This window comes from Pseudophryne corroboree, chromosome 1 (assembly GCF_028390025.1).
Source record: "Pseudophryne corroboree isolate aPseCor3 chromosome 1, aPseCor3.hap2, whole genome shotgun sequence".
NCBI lineage: Eukaryota > Metazoa > Chordata > Amphibia > Anura > Myobatrachidae > Pseudophryne > Pseudophryne corroboree.
In genome coordinates, this window is record NC_086444.1 from 633,323,469 (window position 1) to 633,340,466 (window position 16,998).

General features: G+C 48.9%; 1 protein-coding gene across 1 annotated transcript in view; it reads right to left on the bottom strand.

Annotated features, from left to right (window-relative positions):
• Nucleotides 1-16,998, bottom strand: part of HAPLN4 (hyaluronan and proteoglycan link protein 4) — a 126,287-nt gene that overhangs the window by 71,635 nt on the left and 37,654 nt on the right. Inside the window, exons 4-5 of the mRNA XM_063914563.1 lie at nucleotides 9,321-9,424; nucleotides 8,440-8,522 (exon numbers count right to left, since the gene is read on the bottom strand). Of these exons, the coding sequence (XP_063770633.1) occupies nucleotides 8,440-8,522; nucleotides 9,321-9,424 (187 nt within the window). The remainder of the gene's footprint in view (nucleotides 1-8,439; nucleotides 8,523-9,320; nucleotides 9,425-16,998) is intronic.

Genomic DNA, 16,998 nt, shown 5'->3' on the forward strand with positions numbered 1-16,998 from the left:
CCCCAGTAGTTATGCCCCTGCGTAGTTTACCCCCACTTTAGTTTAGCCTCCCAGTGGTAATGCCCCCAGTAGTTTAGCCCTCAGTGGTAATGCCCCCTGCAGTTATGCCCCCAGTAGTTTAGCACCCCCAGTAGTTTAGCCCCATGCAGTTTGCCCCAAGTAGGAATGCCCCCAGTAGTTTATCTCCTGTAGTTATGCTCCCCTGTGGTTTGCCCCCTTGTAGTGTAGCCCCCTGTAGTTATGCCCCCAGTAGTAATGCGCCCCTGTAGTTTGCCCCATGTAGCTTGCCCCCAGTAGTTAGCCCCCTGTAGCTTGCACCAAGTAGTAATGCCCCCAGCAGTAATGCCCCCTTGTAGTTTAGCCCCGCTGTAGTAATGCCCCTGTACTTTGCCCCCAGTAGTAATGCCCCTGTAGTTATGCCCCCAGTAGTAATGAGCCCCTGTAGTTATGCCCCCCCAGTAGTAATGCACCCCTGTAGTTTGCCCCCAGTAGTTAGCCCCATGTAGCTTGCCCCCAGTAGTTATGCCCCCAGTAGTAATGCGCCCCTGTAGTTTGCCCCATGTAGCTTGCCCCCAGTAGTTAGCCCCCTGTAGCTTGCACCAAGTAGTAATGCCCCCAGTAGTAATGCCCCCTTGTAGTTTAGCCCAGCTGTAGTAATGCCCCTGTAGTTTGCCACCAGTAGTAATGCCCCTGTAGTTATGGGTGGTCTTCAGTATGCCGACTGTCGGGATCCCGGCGCACAGTATACCGGCCCCGGAATCCCGACAGCCGACACACCGACACTTTTTCTCCCTCGTGGGGGTCCACGACCCCCCTGGAGGGAGAATAAAATAGCGTAGCGCGCCACCATGCCCACAGCGTGGCGAGCGCAGCGAGCCTGCAAGGGGCTCATTTGCGCTATCGCCACGCTGTCAGCATGCCGGCGGTCGGGCTCCCGGCGCCGGTATGCTGGTCGCCGGGAGCCCGGCCGCTGGCATACCATACTACACTCGTAGTTATGCCCCCAGTATTAATGCGCCCCTGTAGTTATGCTCCCAGTAGTAATGCACGCCTGTAGTTAGCCCCCAGTAGCTTGCCCCCAGTAGTTAGCCCCATGTAGCTTGCCCCAAGTAGTAATGCCCCAGTAGTATTGCCCTCTGTAGTTTGCCCGCTTGTAGTTTAGCCCCCTGCAGTAATGCCCCTTGTAGTTTAGCCCCCATGTAGTTTAGTCCCCAAATAGTAATGCCCCCAGTAGCTTAGCCCCTGCAGTTATGCCCCCAGTAGTGTGCCCCAAGTAGTAATGCCCCCAGTAGTAATGCGCCCCTGTAGATTGCCCCCAGTAGTTTTCCCCTTGTAGCTTGCCCCCTGTTGCTTGCCCCCAGTAGACGTGCCTTAAAAAAAAAAAAAAACACCATTCTTACCAAGCCCCGCTCCCATGTCCGACCGCTGTGATCCTCCTGGCGTCCGGCTCCCTGCACTATGAGAGAGACGTCATGACGTCTCCCTCATAGCGCACACTAGAGCTGGAAGCAGGAGCTCAGTAGTGAGCTCCTGCCGCCGGGCTTCCACTGTGCGGGGAGAGCTGGGCGCCGCTGGTAACAGCGGGTGCCTGGCATCTCCCTGCGGCGCCGGCACACATCGGGTGAGGTGAGCCGGAGGAGACAGAACGCAAGTGAAACTGACGGAACGCAGTTCAGCCCCGTTCCGGCTCACTTTAACCCCTGCACCTACCCTATGCTGGGGTACAAGAGATCCAACTGAAACATGCATCCTTTCACCACATGCTACACACAGAATAGAACAGAACTCAGGTACATGTCCATGTTACACCCATGTCACACCCATGAAATGGTTCTCTCTTGTGTGCATCCACAATGTAGCTGCCCAGTTGACAGCCAAAAATATCCGTTTCACGGACACAGAGAACTGGGTGTGGGCATTGGGCCTAATTCAGATCTGGTCGCAAGAAGGCGTTTTTTGCACTGCTGCGACCAGGTAGTCGCCGCCTACAGGGGGAGGGGGTAATCGCTGTGCAGGGGTGCGAATGCATGTGCAGAGAGTTTGTGCAGTCTCTGCACAGCTCAGGACTCAGCAATGATCCGGCCTGCAGCTGACGTCAGGAACCCTCCCTTAAAATGGCTGGGCACGCCTGTGTTTCTTCGGACACTCCTTATAAACGGTCAGTTGACATCCACAAACGGCCTCTTCCTGTCAATCTTCTTGCGATTGTTTTCGTTGTAAAATCCGTTGCTCTCCGGCGCATACGCATGCGCAGTTCAGACCCGATCGCAGTGCTGCAAAAAAAGCTACCGTGCAATCGGGTCTGAATGACCCCCATTGCCTCCATCAAAGTGTGTATGCATGGTGCAAATAATCGCTACATGCATCTGCTTTTTGACTAGCGTGCAAAAATCCTTCTCCTTCTATTGGTTCACAACAATTGCTAGCAGGCTGTACCACATCAAGAAGCATCAGACTGAAACTTAAATATAAAAGTAACTTTAAAATAGCAACTTATGATATACACAAACATATAAGTAGGTTTCAGAAACATATCAGAACTGAAACTATTCCAGATAAAGATTAGGATCATGGTAACATATGTGGGTATCCGTCGTTTAGGTTTTTTTTTCAATCTTTTTTTTTTCTTTTTCATACTTTACGATCCACATGGACTACGACTGGGAATAGTAACCTGTGCCGAGTGCAGCGGTAGCAGAGCGAGGCACCTTGCCCAAAGCATGGCAATCGAAGCGAGCCATGCGAGGGGACACGGTGCACTAACTGGGGTTCCCCGTCACTTTACAAAGAAAACAACACCAAGAATATATAACAAAGTCATGTTGACCTTTTTCCATGTCAACCTAATGACCATGTCGGCCTAGTTCAGGTGTCGACCTAGTCACTGTCGACCAGTAGTGGTCGACCTAATGAATGTTGACCTAGTTACTGTCGACCCTATGATCCACACCCCATATGTGTGGGGATTTTGCAGTATGACACATGTATTGTAAGCTTAGAGCCACTTTTACAGTAAGCCCCTATAGCTACATTTCATGATGGATCATTGCTCATAGTCAAGCTTCATATCATCTGTAGCATATCTGTAACATAGGTCAATCGTTTATTCATTTAGGGTCTGATTTAGAGGTGGATGCTAATTAATGGGCAACTGCATCTTTGTAGGCAGCAGTACTGTGAAAATCTGCTAATGTCACAGCCACTGTAACTTGTACAGCCACGGCCACCCGCTGGGTCTCTAGTACCTCCCATAAACGCACACTGACTCTGCATCCAAATTCTCTCCGTGACCACCATCAATAACCAATCATGCTGGGTGTGCAATGCGGCTCAGGTGCATGCACAGTACAAAAATAATCCCAACTGTGCAAATATTGGCATAGCAACCACTTCTGAATCAGGTCCTTACTCTCCGCTTGTGCAGCCTAAGATGCTATGTAAAGTTATGCGGCAAAGAAAGGAAACAGCTCTCAGTATATGTATGGTGAACCGTACAGCAATGCTCCTTAGCAGGTCCTGCAATATCCTGATGGAAGCAAAAAGACTCCCGATAAATTGCACATGTTTTGACCTGTATGCTCTAAATTTTGCTGGCGACAATGCGGTGAAATAGGCCATGTGTTCCATATTTTCTGGTCTTGCCCTAACATTACCGGGTTTTGGTTAGAGAATTTTGAACTAATAAACAAAGTTTTGGATATGTCAATGTCCCCATCCCCCTCCTTAGCCTTATTAAATATAATTCCTGATGACATTCCGTCCCATAAGAGATATGTACTCGGCCATATTCTCATAGCCGCTCGTGCGGCATTAGCCCAAATGTGGAAACAGCCCACTACTCCATCCCTTTTAAAAAAAAAATCACTTTTATTTTGTTATGGAAACTGAATATTTGCCTTATTCATATTCGGTTAATTCTCCATTGGTCCGTTGGTCACCTTGGCATGTATTTTCCACAGATGGGGAGAGGGCACACGATTTACCTCCAAAACATATCCATCTGACCCTCTTCAATTTAGTCTCAATGAGAATATGTCTGCCTCTCCATATGATCTGTGACCCTCTTTGTGTAATAATATTCCACATCAACTGTTATTTTGCACTCTCAGTACAGCTCCTCTTTACATGGTCTGGCTTATGTGCTCAGTTACAGTTTAGCTATATGTTTGTTTTGTTATCTCTCTATGATATGCTGTTGATGAAGCCATGTATTAGTATTGTGATTTTTTTCTATGTCTCTGGGATCCTGCCATGTTCCCCTTTCCCTGCCCTACCAGTCCCCTTTCTCTTTTTCTGTTCCCCTTGAATACCTAAATTTCAATAAAAAATGATGGGGGTAATTCAGAGTTGATTGCAGCAGCAAATTTGTTGGGCAAAACCATGGCCCTGATTCCGAGTTGATCGCTCGCTAGCTACTTTTAGCAGCCGTGCAAACGCATAGTCGACGCCCACGGTGGAGTGTATTTTCACTTTGCATCCGAGTGGCAGAAAACACATTTTGTGCAGAACAAGACCAGCCCTGTAGTAACTTATTCTGTGCGATGATTGCTGCGACGAATGACACGGTAATGACGTCAGATACCCGCCCAGCAAACGCCCGGCCACGCCTGCGTTTTTCCAAACACTCCCAGAAAATGGTCAGTTTACACCCAGAAACTCCCATTTCCTGTCAATCTCCTTGCGTTTGCCAGTGCGTGTCAGCGTCCGGAGTCTTACCGGTACGCTGTGGCAGCGGGGCGGGCTTCCTTGGCGATGTGCGGGCAGCGGCGGAGGTGGGCTGCTGCGCCGGATCCGTGGGCAGCAGTAGCGGCGGTGAGGGGGTCCGCTTGTGGTGGCGGGACGCCGCTACAGCGGGTCGCTCTTGCTGAGCCATTGCTAGGAGACCAGGGGCAGTGAGCAATGTGGCTTTGCAAAAAGGTCTGCATTACTGGGCGCCACCATGTTGGAGACTAAGTTTGAAGCATAGTTCCTGTTTCCTGTTTCTTCCAGCCAATCCAGGGGAAGCTCTCCTTATAAAAGGGGGCTGGTTTAGGACAGGGACGCCAGTGCCTCAAGTTACAACCCTGTTGTAGGTGCTTTAGCCTGTGCTCCCAGGATTCCTGCTGTATTCTGGTTCCTCCTGATCCTGCTTGGTCGGTTCTCTGTTGCTGCTGCAGCCCTGCCGTTTCTGGCCTGCTACTGCCTGTGGAAGCGCTCCTGGAAAACCCGGTCCAGTAAGACTCTTTGGGCACAGTCGGCCCCAGGTCTTCTGCCTCGTCTTTCAAGCCACACTCCACAGATCTCCTTCACCAGCCATGCCTTTGTACCACCGACCACAGCCTGCAAATTATTATCTTCAGCCTCGTTTTCCAAACCACAGTCCACAGTCCTTGTCTCCAGCCACGTCTTCAATCACCATCCACAGTTCCACAGTTCATCATCTACAGTCTCGTCTTTCAAATCACAGTCCACAGTTCTTCGTGCTCCAGCCTCGGTTCTCTACCTCAGCCCTGTACATAATAAATACTTTCCATTGACTCTCAAACCCTGACTACGTTCTTCATTGCTCCGTGTCCCATGCGAAAGAACTATATCCAGCCCCCTCATCTTGTTCATTCACAGCCTGCTACCTCCTCGGGCAAATCTCAGCTGCCGGATCCTCAAACTTTGCTGGACGTGACAGTAAGCACTGGCCCAATGGATTCGACGGGTGATCAGGCCTCAGGAGGGGATTCAACTGCAGATATCTGGTCTCGCTTAAATAAGCAGGAGGCCACACAATCTCAAATCGTGTAGTTCATGCAGAGTATGTCCGAATGTCTCGATTCTCTCTGTGTTGCCATGACGGCCCCTCAAGTATCAAAATCTTCTCCATTCTTCATTAATTATGGTTACCATCCAAGAGTTCCTGACTTCCAACTTCTGCCTACGCTCGAGGTTCCTGCCGCAGAGTCAACACTTCGACAATTTACTGAAGCCTGGAAACAAGTTCACAAGACTTTGCTCAAGTCATCCAAGAGATATAAGACCTATGCAGATCTGAAACGAAAAGCTGTACCAAGCCTTAAGGTAGGAGATCAAGTTTGGGTTTCCACACGTAACCTAAGATTAAAGGTTCCTACAAAAAAGTTTGCTCCCAGATTTATTGGGCCTTACCCAATCGAAAAAGTGTTGAATCCTGTGGTTTACAAAGTGAAATTACCTCCTCAGTTAAGAATTCCTAATGCATTTCATATTTCTCTCTTAAAACCATTGGTACTTAATCGGTTCAGAGCCGCTCTGCCTAAATCACCCAAGATCCAATCAGCGCATGGAGACGAATTTGAGATTCACAAGATCCTTGATTCTCGCAGACGTTATGGTCGCATCCAGTACCTTGTTGATTGGAAGGGGTATGGGCCAGAGGAGAGATCTTGGGTAGCTGCAGAGGATGTCCATGCACCAAGACTTCTTCGGACATTTCATGCCAAGTTTCCAACTAAACCACATAGGTGTCCGGAGTCCACCCGCAAAGGGGGGTACTGTCAGTGTCCGGAGTCTTACCGGTACGCTGGGGCCACGGGGCTGGCTTCCTTGGCGATGTGCGGGCAGCGGCGGAGGTGGGCTGCTGCGCCGGATCCGTGGGCAGCAGTAGCGGCGGTGAGGGGGTCCGCTCGTGGAGGCGGGACGCCGCTCCGCTACAGCGGGTCGCTCTTGCTGAGCCGTTGCTAGGAGACCAGGGGCAGTGAGCAATGTGGCTTTGCAAAAAGGTCTGCATTACTGGGCGCCACCATGTTGGAGACCAAGTTTTAAGCATAGTTCCTGTTTCTTCCAGCCAATCCAGGGGAAGCTCTCCCTATAAAAGGGGGCTGGTTTAGGACAGGGATGCCAGTGCTTCAAGTTACAACCCTGTTGTAGGTGCTTTAGCCTGTGCTCCCAGGATTCCTGCTGTATTCTGGTTCCTCCTGATCCTGCTTGGTCAGTTCTCTGTTGCTGCTGCAGCCCTGCCGTTTCTGGCCTGCTACTGCCTGTGGAAGCACTCCTGGAAAACCCGGTCCAGTAAGAATCTTTAGGCACAGTCGGCCCCGGGTCTTCTGCCTTGTCTTTCAAGCCACACTCCACAGATCTCCTTCACCAGCCATGCCTTTGTACCACCGACCACAGCCTGCAGATTATTATCTTCGGCCTCGTTTTCCAAACCACAGTTCACAGTCCTTGTCTCCAGCCACGTCTTCAATCACCATCCACAGTTCATCATCTACAGTCTCGTCTTTCAAATCACAGTCCACAGTTCTTCGTGCTCCAGCCTCGGTTCTCTACCTCAGCCCTGTACATAATAAATACTTTCCATTGACTCTCAAACCCCGCCTACGTTCTTCATTGCACCGTGTCCCATGCGAAGGAACTATATCCAGCCCCTTCATCTTGTTCATTCACAGCCTGCTACCTCCTCGGGCAAATCTCAGCTGCCGGATCCTCAAACTTTGCTAGACGTGACAGTGCGACTGAAAGCATCGCTAGAACCTGTGCAAAACCACAATGCTGTTTGTAACCGTACACCACGCGTGCGCATTGCAGTGCATACGCATGCGCAGTTTTGCCATTTTTTTAAATGATCACTACGCAGCGAACAATGGCAGCTAGCGATCAACTCGGATTGAGGGCCCATGTACAGTGGGGCAGATATAACGTGCAGAGAGAGAGAGATTTGGGTGGGGTATGTTCAAACTGAAATCTAAATTGCAGTGTAAAAATAAAGCGGCCAGTATTTACCCTGCACAGAAACAAAATAACCCACCCAAATCTAACTCTCTCTGCAAAAGTTATATCTGCCCCCCTGCAGTGCACATGGTTTGCCCAACTGCTAATAAATTTGCTGCTGTGATCAACTCTGAATTACCCCCTATGTCGTTGAAAAAAAAAAGACACGGAAAAGACCACCTGGGTTAGTGCAGGATGAAGAACAGACCGACAACAGTACCATGTCTGCATCTATAAACACAACCATTTTGAGGAATGTAGGATGATACACAGGTAAATAAAATTGTACAAGATCCCCGTCCTGGTCTCCCATTTGCCTCCTCAAGGGGATACCGCAAAGGTATATATCAGAGGTATTTCTGCTCCCTCCCTTGACTGGCGAAAGAAATGGAGCTCAGGTAAATGGAAGCACAGGGCAGATCTCATGGGTATTAGTTCTAAAACAATCTCTTAAAGCTAAACAAGGCAAATCAACTCTGTAGCGCAGGTGGATGTCACAGTATAAACACCACCAGAGAAATATGATCCAAAGTATCAAGATGAAAGGTTGTTATTCTTTTGTTGATTCATTGACAGGAGACTGACGACTATATTTATGTGTGGAAAGTGGGATTATAGTGTTTGCCATGACAGATATTGCACAGTAGTTCTATGTCAGTAGTCTCCTAGATATTTGACCCATATTGCAGAAAGGTATGACAGATGTTGATCTCATTTTACCAATGACATTTCCAGGGAGGAACACCAGCATGCTCATAAGAAGGGAACCCAGCCAGAACAGACCCACTGCCTTGTAGTTCTTCCTGGAGAGAAGAGGAAAGCAGAAACATTGGACTTTACAGAAACAATATAGGACTATAGGGGTTGTTCAGGTCACATCGCTAATTGATGTGACCGCAATAACCCCGGTGGCGGTGACACTGTGCATGTCCCATCCTGCGCATGAGCAGTTAATGCAATTGGGTCACATTAACTGCGAATGCCTCTGCCTGAGTGACAGCAGAGGTGTTTGCGGGGCAGGCGGCCACCAAGCATTTTTGGGGCGGCGCAATAAGACAGTTCTGTATATACCTGCTTTCACTATGTGTTTGGCAAGTTAGAAATTCAGTCCTGTATACTAATAGAAAGCTAGAAAAGGCAGGACCAGATTTACAATGTGGTGGAAGGAGGATCAGCTCCAGGCCTCTACAATAAAATATGCCCATCATCATGACAGCTAAGTATTAAAATTGAATTTCTATTTTCCACACAAAATGATGGAATTTTTATACTTTTACATATTTAGGGAGATACTGGGGCTAAATGGGGTCTACACGCATACATAGCCTGACTATAGGTCAATATTTGGCCATCTAGTATCAGTCAGGACATTGCAAAGTTACGGTGTCTCTGAAGTGTTGGAGAAATGGCATAATACAGAGAGATCTATGTAATCAGTTAGTGTTATGACGTATTATATGTGTGGTGAATTTTAGATAAGTAAATGTGCATTTTTATAAATGTCATTTATTTGTTTTTCTATTCATTTCAATCACTAGAACTGACTAACTCCAAACCAGTAAAGCTAAACATCAATAATAAACTATCCTTCTCTTACTTACCCATTAGCCATTGCTGCTAACATTATCAAGTAGAGTACGTAATGTACAGTTCCATCCCACAGGCAGATAAGCATTCCATGTGCAGTACGGAGGTATGGCTCCCCCTACAGGAAAAAAACAGAAGCTGCAGCTCTTATTGTCAGCACAGACACATTATAGAGCATAATAATCCCTTACTGCAAATGATGTAAATGCAACATAGAAAAAGGCTTATGATATCATGTCCCGGAGATTACATTTAATCTTCTCCTTTGAATGCAATGTGTATCTACGTCTATGTCTTATGTAAATTCATCTGATCTAGCAGTTGTGTATACTACAAAAATACAGAATAAAAAAAAAGATGTATTTGCAGGCTACTAGCAAGCATTTTAACAGCAATGATTATCCCACAGAAGCCAGGGAATGAATATTTAATCCTTACTGAGGAATTGTGTCTGGAAATTATATCGCTTTTTTCACAGGTTTGCATGCTGATAAGACTTAGCGAATCCACTATATAATCTGTCTACAGCACAGTGTGCAGTGTGAGCTGAAACAGTGACTTGTAGCTGATTAAGCAGGTAGAGGGCAATACACAGAAACTGATAATTACTGTAATATTGGCGTAGGTATCACAGAAACACTGTCCTTACACAGATCCAAGGCCAGCTTCAATAAATGGTATAAGGCCTTGTAACCATTGTTGTTAAACTACACGCATTTACGGGCAGGGCCGGTTCCAGGCCTACTAGCACCCTGAGCGAGAAAATTTTTAAGTGCCCCCCTCCCCCTTCCACCTTTGGCGCGCGCGCTCCTGGAAAAGGGGGCATGGCCTTGCAACTTCCTATTATCAAACTATAAATAAATATATTTTCACACCCCCTCTACACACACACTTAGCAGCCTTACACATAACAGCCACAGTAATGTTCCTTACACATAATGCGCTGCGTAGCGATCAGTGGAAAAAATGGCTAATCTGCGCATGTGTATGCTCCGCAATGCGCACACGCGTCATACGGGTACAAAGTCCATTGTGGTTTTGCACTGGTTCTAGCGACAATTACAATCGCACAGCCGTCCGCAAGGAGATTGACAGAAAGTGGGCGTTTCTGGGTGTCAACTGACTGTTTTCAGGAAGTGCTTAGAAAAACGCAGGCATGGCAGAAAAAACGCAGGTGTGGCTGGACGTTTGCTGGGCGGGTGTGAGACGTCAAAAGCCGTCCCTCCGTCGTTAGAATCAACGCACACGAAGAGTAACTACAGGGCTACTCTTGTTGTGCACAAAACAATTTTGTAGGCGCTCTGCTGCACAAGTGTTCGCACTTCTGCAAAGCTAAAATACACTCCCCAGTGGGCGTTTGCACAGCTGCTAAAAACTGCTAGCGAGCGATCAACTCGGAATGACCCCCAATGTCTCCAGTATAGTGCCAGATACACATAATGTCTCCAGTATAGTGCCAGATACACACAGGGCCGGTGCTTAGGTGTTCGGCACCCCCCTGCAAGCTATAAATTTGTACCCTCCCATACTTTACAAAGGATGCCCAAAATGGGTGTGGTCTCACAAGGAAGGGGTGTGGCCACACAATATTACCCCCATTTCAAATTATGCACAGTAGCACAATCTTATTCACATTACACCGCACGTACTAGTGCTGCTTATACATAATGCCCCCAGTAGTAGCGCCGCTTATGCATAATGCCCCCAGTAGTAGCGCCGCTTATGCTTACTGCCCCAGTACCGCCGCTTATGTAAAATGCCCCCAGTAGTAGAGCCGCTTATACACATTGTGCCCTTAGTAGTACTGCTGCTTATATGGGTGTGGTTCATCAAATCGACAGTGTCTAGGTCGACAATGTTTAGGTTGACCACTATAGGTCGACAGTCACTAGGTCGACATGGATGGAAGGTCGACAGGGTTTCTAGGTCGACATGTGCTAGCTCGACAGGTCTAAAAGTCGACATGAGGATTTTTTTAATTAAAATTAAAAAAATTAGTGCACCGCTTCGCTCGCCATGCCTCGGGCATGGTGCCTTCGCTCCGCTACCGCTTCGCTCGGCACACTTTACCGTTCCAATCGTAGTATGAAAAAATTAAAAAAAAGAAAAAAATGTGAAAAACTCATGTCGACCTTTAGGCCTGTCGACCTAGCACATGTCGACCTAGAAACCCTGTCGACCTTCCATCCATGTCGACCTAGTGACTGTCGACCTATAGTGGTCGACCTAAACATTGTCGACCTAGACACTGTCGATCTTCAGACCGGATCCCGCTTATATACATAGTGCCCCAGTATTAGCGCTGCTTATGCATAATGCCCCCAGTAACAGTGCGCTTATGCATGCATAATACCCCAGTAGTAGCGCTGTTTAAGAATAATGCTCCCAGTAGTAGCGGCACTTATGCATAATGCCACCAGCAGTAGTAGCGGCACTTATGCATAATGCCACCAGCAGTAGTGCGCTTATGCATGCATAATGCCCCCAGTAGTAGTGCGGTTATGTATAATGCCTCCAGTAGTAGTGCGGTTATGCATAATGCCCCCAGTAGTAGTGCGCTTATGCATAATGCCCCCAGTAGTAGTGCGGTTATGCATAATGCACCCAGTAGTAGTGCGGTTATGCATAATGCCCCCAGTAGTAGTGCGGTTATGTATAATGCCTCCAGTAGTAGTGTGGTTATGCATAATGCCACCAGCAATAGTGCGATTATGCATAATGCCCCCAGTAGTAGTGCGGTTATGCATAATGCCCCCAGTAGTTGTGCGGTTATGTATAATGCCCGCAGAAGTGCCACTTATACATGTAACGGCTAAACACACACACACACACACATATATATACACACACATACATATACACACACACACACTAACTCTCACAGTCTTTCCATCCACTACTTACCTATCACAGTTGGCTGGCAGGATCTGAAGCAGCCTGGACCAGTGCAGCTCTACTTCCTTCAGCTCCGCCCCTCTATCCCACGTAGCTACATCCCCTTTTCGCTCAGGATGGACACTGAACGTGAAGCTGACACTGTCAGGGGGGTATGGAAGCTTCAAGCTGTCGGCGCCGCTGCCTGTCAAATAGTGTGACAGGCACAGCAGCCGGCAGCAGCAGCAGGGGGGACAGGGCAGTGCAGCAGCAGAGATGCAGAGCAGGGAGAGTGCCTCACCAGCCTGGCACCTACCTGCTCTGTATCCCTTTGCTGAGCAGGTAGCGCTGGGCCTGGATACACATAATAACCCCAGTAGTGCATTGCCAGATAGACATGATATGCCCCCCAGCAGTGCCAGATACACATGATATGCCCCCCCAGCAGTGCCAGATGCACATGATATGCCCCCCAGAAGTGCCAGAAACATAGGATATGCCCCCCCAGCAGTGCCAGATACACATGATATGCCCCTCAGCAGTGCCAGATACACGATATGCCCCCAGCAGTGCCAGATACACATGATATGCCCCCCAGCAGTGCCATATAAACATGATATACCCCCCAGCAGTGCCAGATACACATGATATGCCCCCCAGCAGTGCCAGATACACAGGATATGCCCCCCAGCAGTGCCAGATACACATGATATGTCCCCCATCAGTGCCAGATAGGGGTGATGATAGAAATGAGGTTGGAGATGGAGGCGGAGCAGGAGTGACTTTATATGCAATGGTGAGAAGTTTAAACTGAACTTAGAACAGTCACAGTGCACAATATGAGAACACTGCTCAGGACAGGAGGATCAAGTCTGGATGCACCACACAATGCTGTTCGCCGTCGGCGCTGACCGCGCCCTGGCGTGTGACGCAGCACAGCAGCCAGCAGAACTGGTCTGGTGAATCCGTTCGTGACACTGTTCGGCGTGCGTGGGAAGGGACAGCAGCAATGCAGCAGCAATGCAGCAGCGCCCGTCCCGCGGCTCATCTCCTAGCCTTGGTCTTGAATCCTAGCAATGGCTGTGCCGACGAGGGGGAGTGCTATGGGCGCGCCAAAGCTAAACTATGTGCGTGCTGTGCGGCGCCGGCATCTAATGTCAGACACCAGAGCCGCACAGTGCGCACATAGTTTAGCTTTGGCCAGCCCACAGCACTCCCCCTCGTCGTCACACAGACACTGCTAGGAGGCCAGGAGGCAGGCTGCGGGACGGACGCTGCTGCTGTAGGGACCTGGCTCTAGGCTCCAATATGGCGGCGAGAGCTAGCGGCGCACATTAAGTGTGGCGCCCTGTTTGGCCGCTCTATTGGAACGTGCCTGGAGCCGGCCCTGTTTACGGGTAGCGGTTGATTTACCAACGGACATAATACTGACGGTCAAAATCCCGACAGCTATCGACACGGTCAAAATACGGACATTCATTATGCTGACATGTTCAAAATGACAACATAGTCAGAATACTGACATTTGAAATGCTGACATGCCAACATGCATTTTTAAGGAATTTTTGCTCCAAAACAGACTTGTTAATACTTTACCATCTCAGTGGACATGAAGGGGGTATATAATAGTGTGCTGAGGGCAGCGATGCACCATGCCCGAAGCATAGCGAGCCATGCGAGGAGAAGCGGAACACTTAGATGGTGTCCATGTCGCCCTATGATGACATTGACACAACCCCCCCCCCCCCCCCCCCCGTAGTCCGTAGTGGATGCTGGGGACTCCGTAAGGACCATGGGGAATAGACGGGCTCCGCAGGAGACATGGGCACTTTAAGAAAGAATTTTGATTCTGGTGTGCTCTGGCTCCTCCCTCTATGTCCCTCCTCCAGACCTCAGTTAGAGAAACTGCCCGGAAGAGCTGACAGTACAAGGAAAGGATTTTGGAAATCCAGGGCAAGATACATACCAGCCACACCAATCACACCGTATAACTTGTGATAAACTTACCCAGTCAACAGTATGAACAACAACAGAGCATCAGTTCACCCTGATGCAACAATAACATAGCCCTTATTGCAGCAATAACTATATACAAGTATTGCAGAAGCAGTCCGCACTTGGGACGGGCGCCCAGCATCCATTACGGACTACGAGAAATAGATTTACCGGTAAGTAAAATCTTATTTTCTCTAACGTCCTAGTGGATGCTGGGGACTCCGTAAGGACCATGGGAATTATACCAAAGCTCCCAAACGGACGGAGAGTGCGGATGACTCTGCAGCACCGAATGAGCAAACACAAGGTCGTCCTCAGCCAGGGTATCAAACTTGTAGAACTTCGCAAAAGTGTTTGAACCTGACCAAGTAGCAACTCGGCATAGTTGTAATGCCGAGACCCCTCGGGCAGCCGCCCAAGAAGAGCCCACCTTCCTAGTGGAATGGGCTTTAACTGATTTAGGCAGCGGCAATCCAGCCGCAGAATGAGCCTGCTGAATCGTGTTACAGATCCAGCGAGCAATAGTTTGCTTTAAAGCAGGAGCACCCAGCTTGTTGGATGCATACAGGATAAACAGCGACTCCGTTTTCCTGACTCTAGCCGTTCTGGCTACATAAACCTTCAAAGCCCTGACCACATCCAGTAACTCGGAATCCTCTAAGCCACGAGTAGCTACAGGCACCACAATAGGTTGGTTCATATGAAAAGATGACATCACATTTGGCAGAAATTGTGGACTGGTCCGCAATTCTGCTCCCTCTATATGGAAAACCAGATAGGGGCTTTTATGTGACAAAGCCGCTAAATCTGACACACGCCTAGCCGAAGCCAAGGCTAATAGCATGACCATCTTCCACGTGAGATATTTTAACTCCACCGTTTTAAGTGGTTCAAACCAGTGTGATTTCAGTAAACTTAACACCACGTTAAGATCCCAAGGTGCCACTGGAGGCACAAAAAAAGGCTGAATATGCAGCACTCCCTTTAGAAGCCAACTCTTTTTGAAAGAAAATGGATAGGGCCGAAATCTGGACCTTAATGGAGCCCAATTTTAGGCCCAAATTCACTCCTGACTGTAGAAAGTGAAGGAAACGGCCCAGCTGGAATTCCTCTGTAGGAGCATTCCTGGCCTCACACCAAGAAACATATTTTCGCCATATACGGTGATAATGTTTAGCTGTCACGTCCTTCCTAGCCTTTATCAGCGTAGGAATGACCTCGTCCGGAATGCCCTTTTCTGCTAGGATCCGGCGTTCAACCGCCATGCCGTCAAACGCAGCCGCGGTAATACTTGGAACAGACAGGGACCCTGTTGCAACAGGTCCTGTCTTAGAGGAAGAGGCCACGGGTCCTCTGTGAGCACTTCTTGCAGATCTGGATACCAGGTCCTTCGTGGCCAATCTGGAACAATGAGGATTGTTCTCACTCCTCCTTTCCTTATTATCCTCAGCACCTTGGGAATGAGAGGAAGAGGAGGAAATACATAGACCGACTGGAACACCCACGGTGTCACCAGGGCGTCTACCGCTATTGCCTGAGGGTCTCTTGACCTGGCGCAATATGTAGTTTTTTGTTGAGGCGGGATGCCATCATGTCCACCTGTGGCAGTTCCCACCGATATGTGATCTGAGTGAAGACTTCCTGATGAAGTCCCCACTCTCCCGGGTGGAGGTCGTGTCTGCTGAGGAAGTCTGCTTCATAGTTGTCCACTCCCGGGATGAACACTGCTGACAGAGCGCTTACGTGATTCTCCGCCCAGCGAAGAATTCTGGTGGCTTCTGCCGTCGCCACTCTGCTCCTTGTGCCGCCTTGGCGGTTCACCTGAGCCACTGCGGTGATATTGTCTGACTGAATCAGAACCAGTTGGTCGCGAAGCAAGTGCTCCGCTTGACGTAGGACGTTGTATACGGCCCTTAGTTCCAGGATGTTGATGTGAAGGCAAGTCTCTTGACTTGACCACAGACCTTGGAAATTTCTTCCCTGTGTGACTGCTCGCCACCCTCGGATGTGTCCAGAATCATGCCTAGGAAAGGCAGATGAGCCGTAGGAACCAACTGCGACTTTGGAATATATAGAATCCAGCCGTGTTGCCGTTACACTTCCAGAGAAAGTGATAAGCTGTTCAGCAACTGCTCTCTTGATCTCGCTTTTATGAGGAGATCGTCCAAGTACGGGATAATTGTGACACCTTGCTTCCGCAGGAGAACCATCATTTCCGCCATTACCTTGGTGAAGATTCTCGGGGCCGTGGAGAGACCAAACGGCAACGTCTGAAATTGGTAATGACAATCCTGTACCGCAAATCTGAGGTACGCCTGATGAGGTGGATAAATGGAGACATGAAGGTATGCATCCTTTATGTCCAGAGACACCATAAAATCTCCCCCTTTCAGGCTTGCGATGACCGCTCTTAGCGATTCCATCTTGAACTTGAACCTTTTCAGGTATATGTTCAGGGATTTTAAATTCAATATGGGTCTGACCGAACCGTCCGGTTTCGGGACTACAACATGGTCGAATAATAACCCCCTCCTTGTTGAAGGAGGGGAACCTTGACCACCAACTGTTGAAGATACAATTTGTGAATTGCAGTTAACACTATTTCCCTCTCGTGGGGGGAAGCCGGCAGGGCCGTCGGTGAGGGGGCATCTCCTCAAAGTCCAGCTTGTATCCCTGAGATACAATATCTATTGCCCGGGGATCCAACAGGGAGTGAACCCACTTGTGGCTGAACTTACGAAGACGTGCCCCCACCGGGCCTAGCTCCGCCTGTGGAGCCCCAGCGACATGCAGTGGATTTTGTAGAAGCCGGGGAGGACTTCT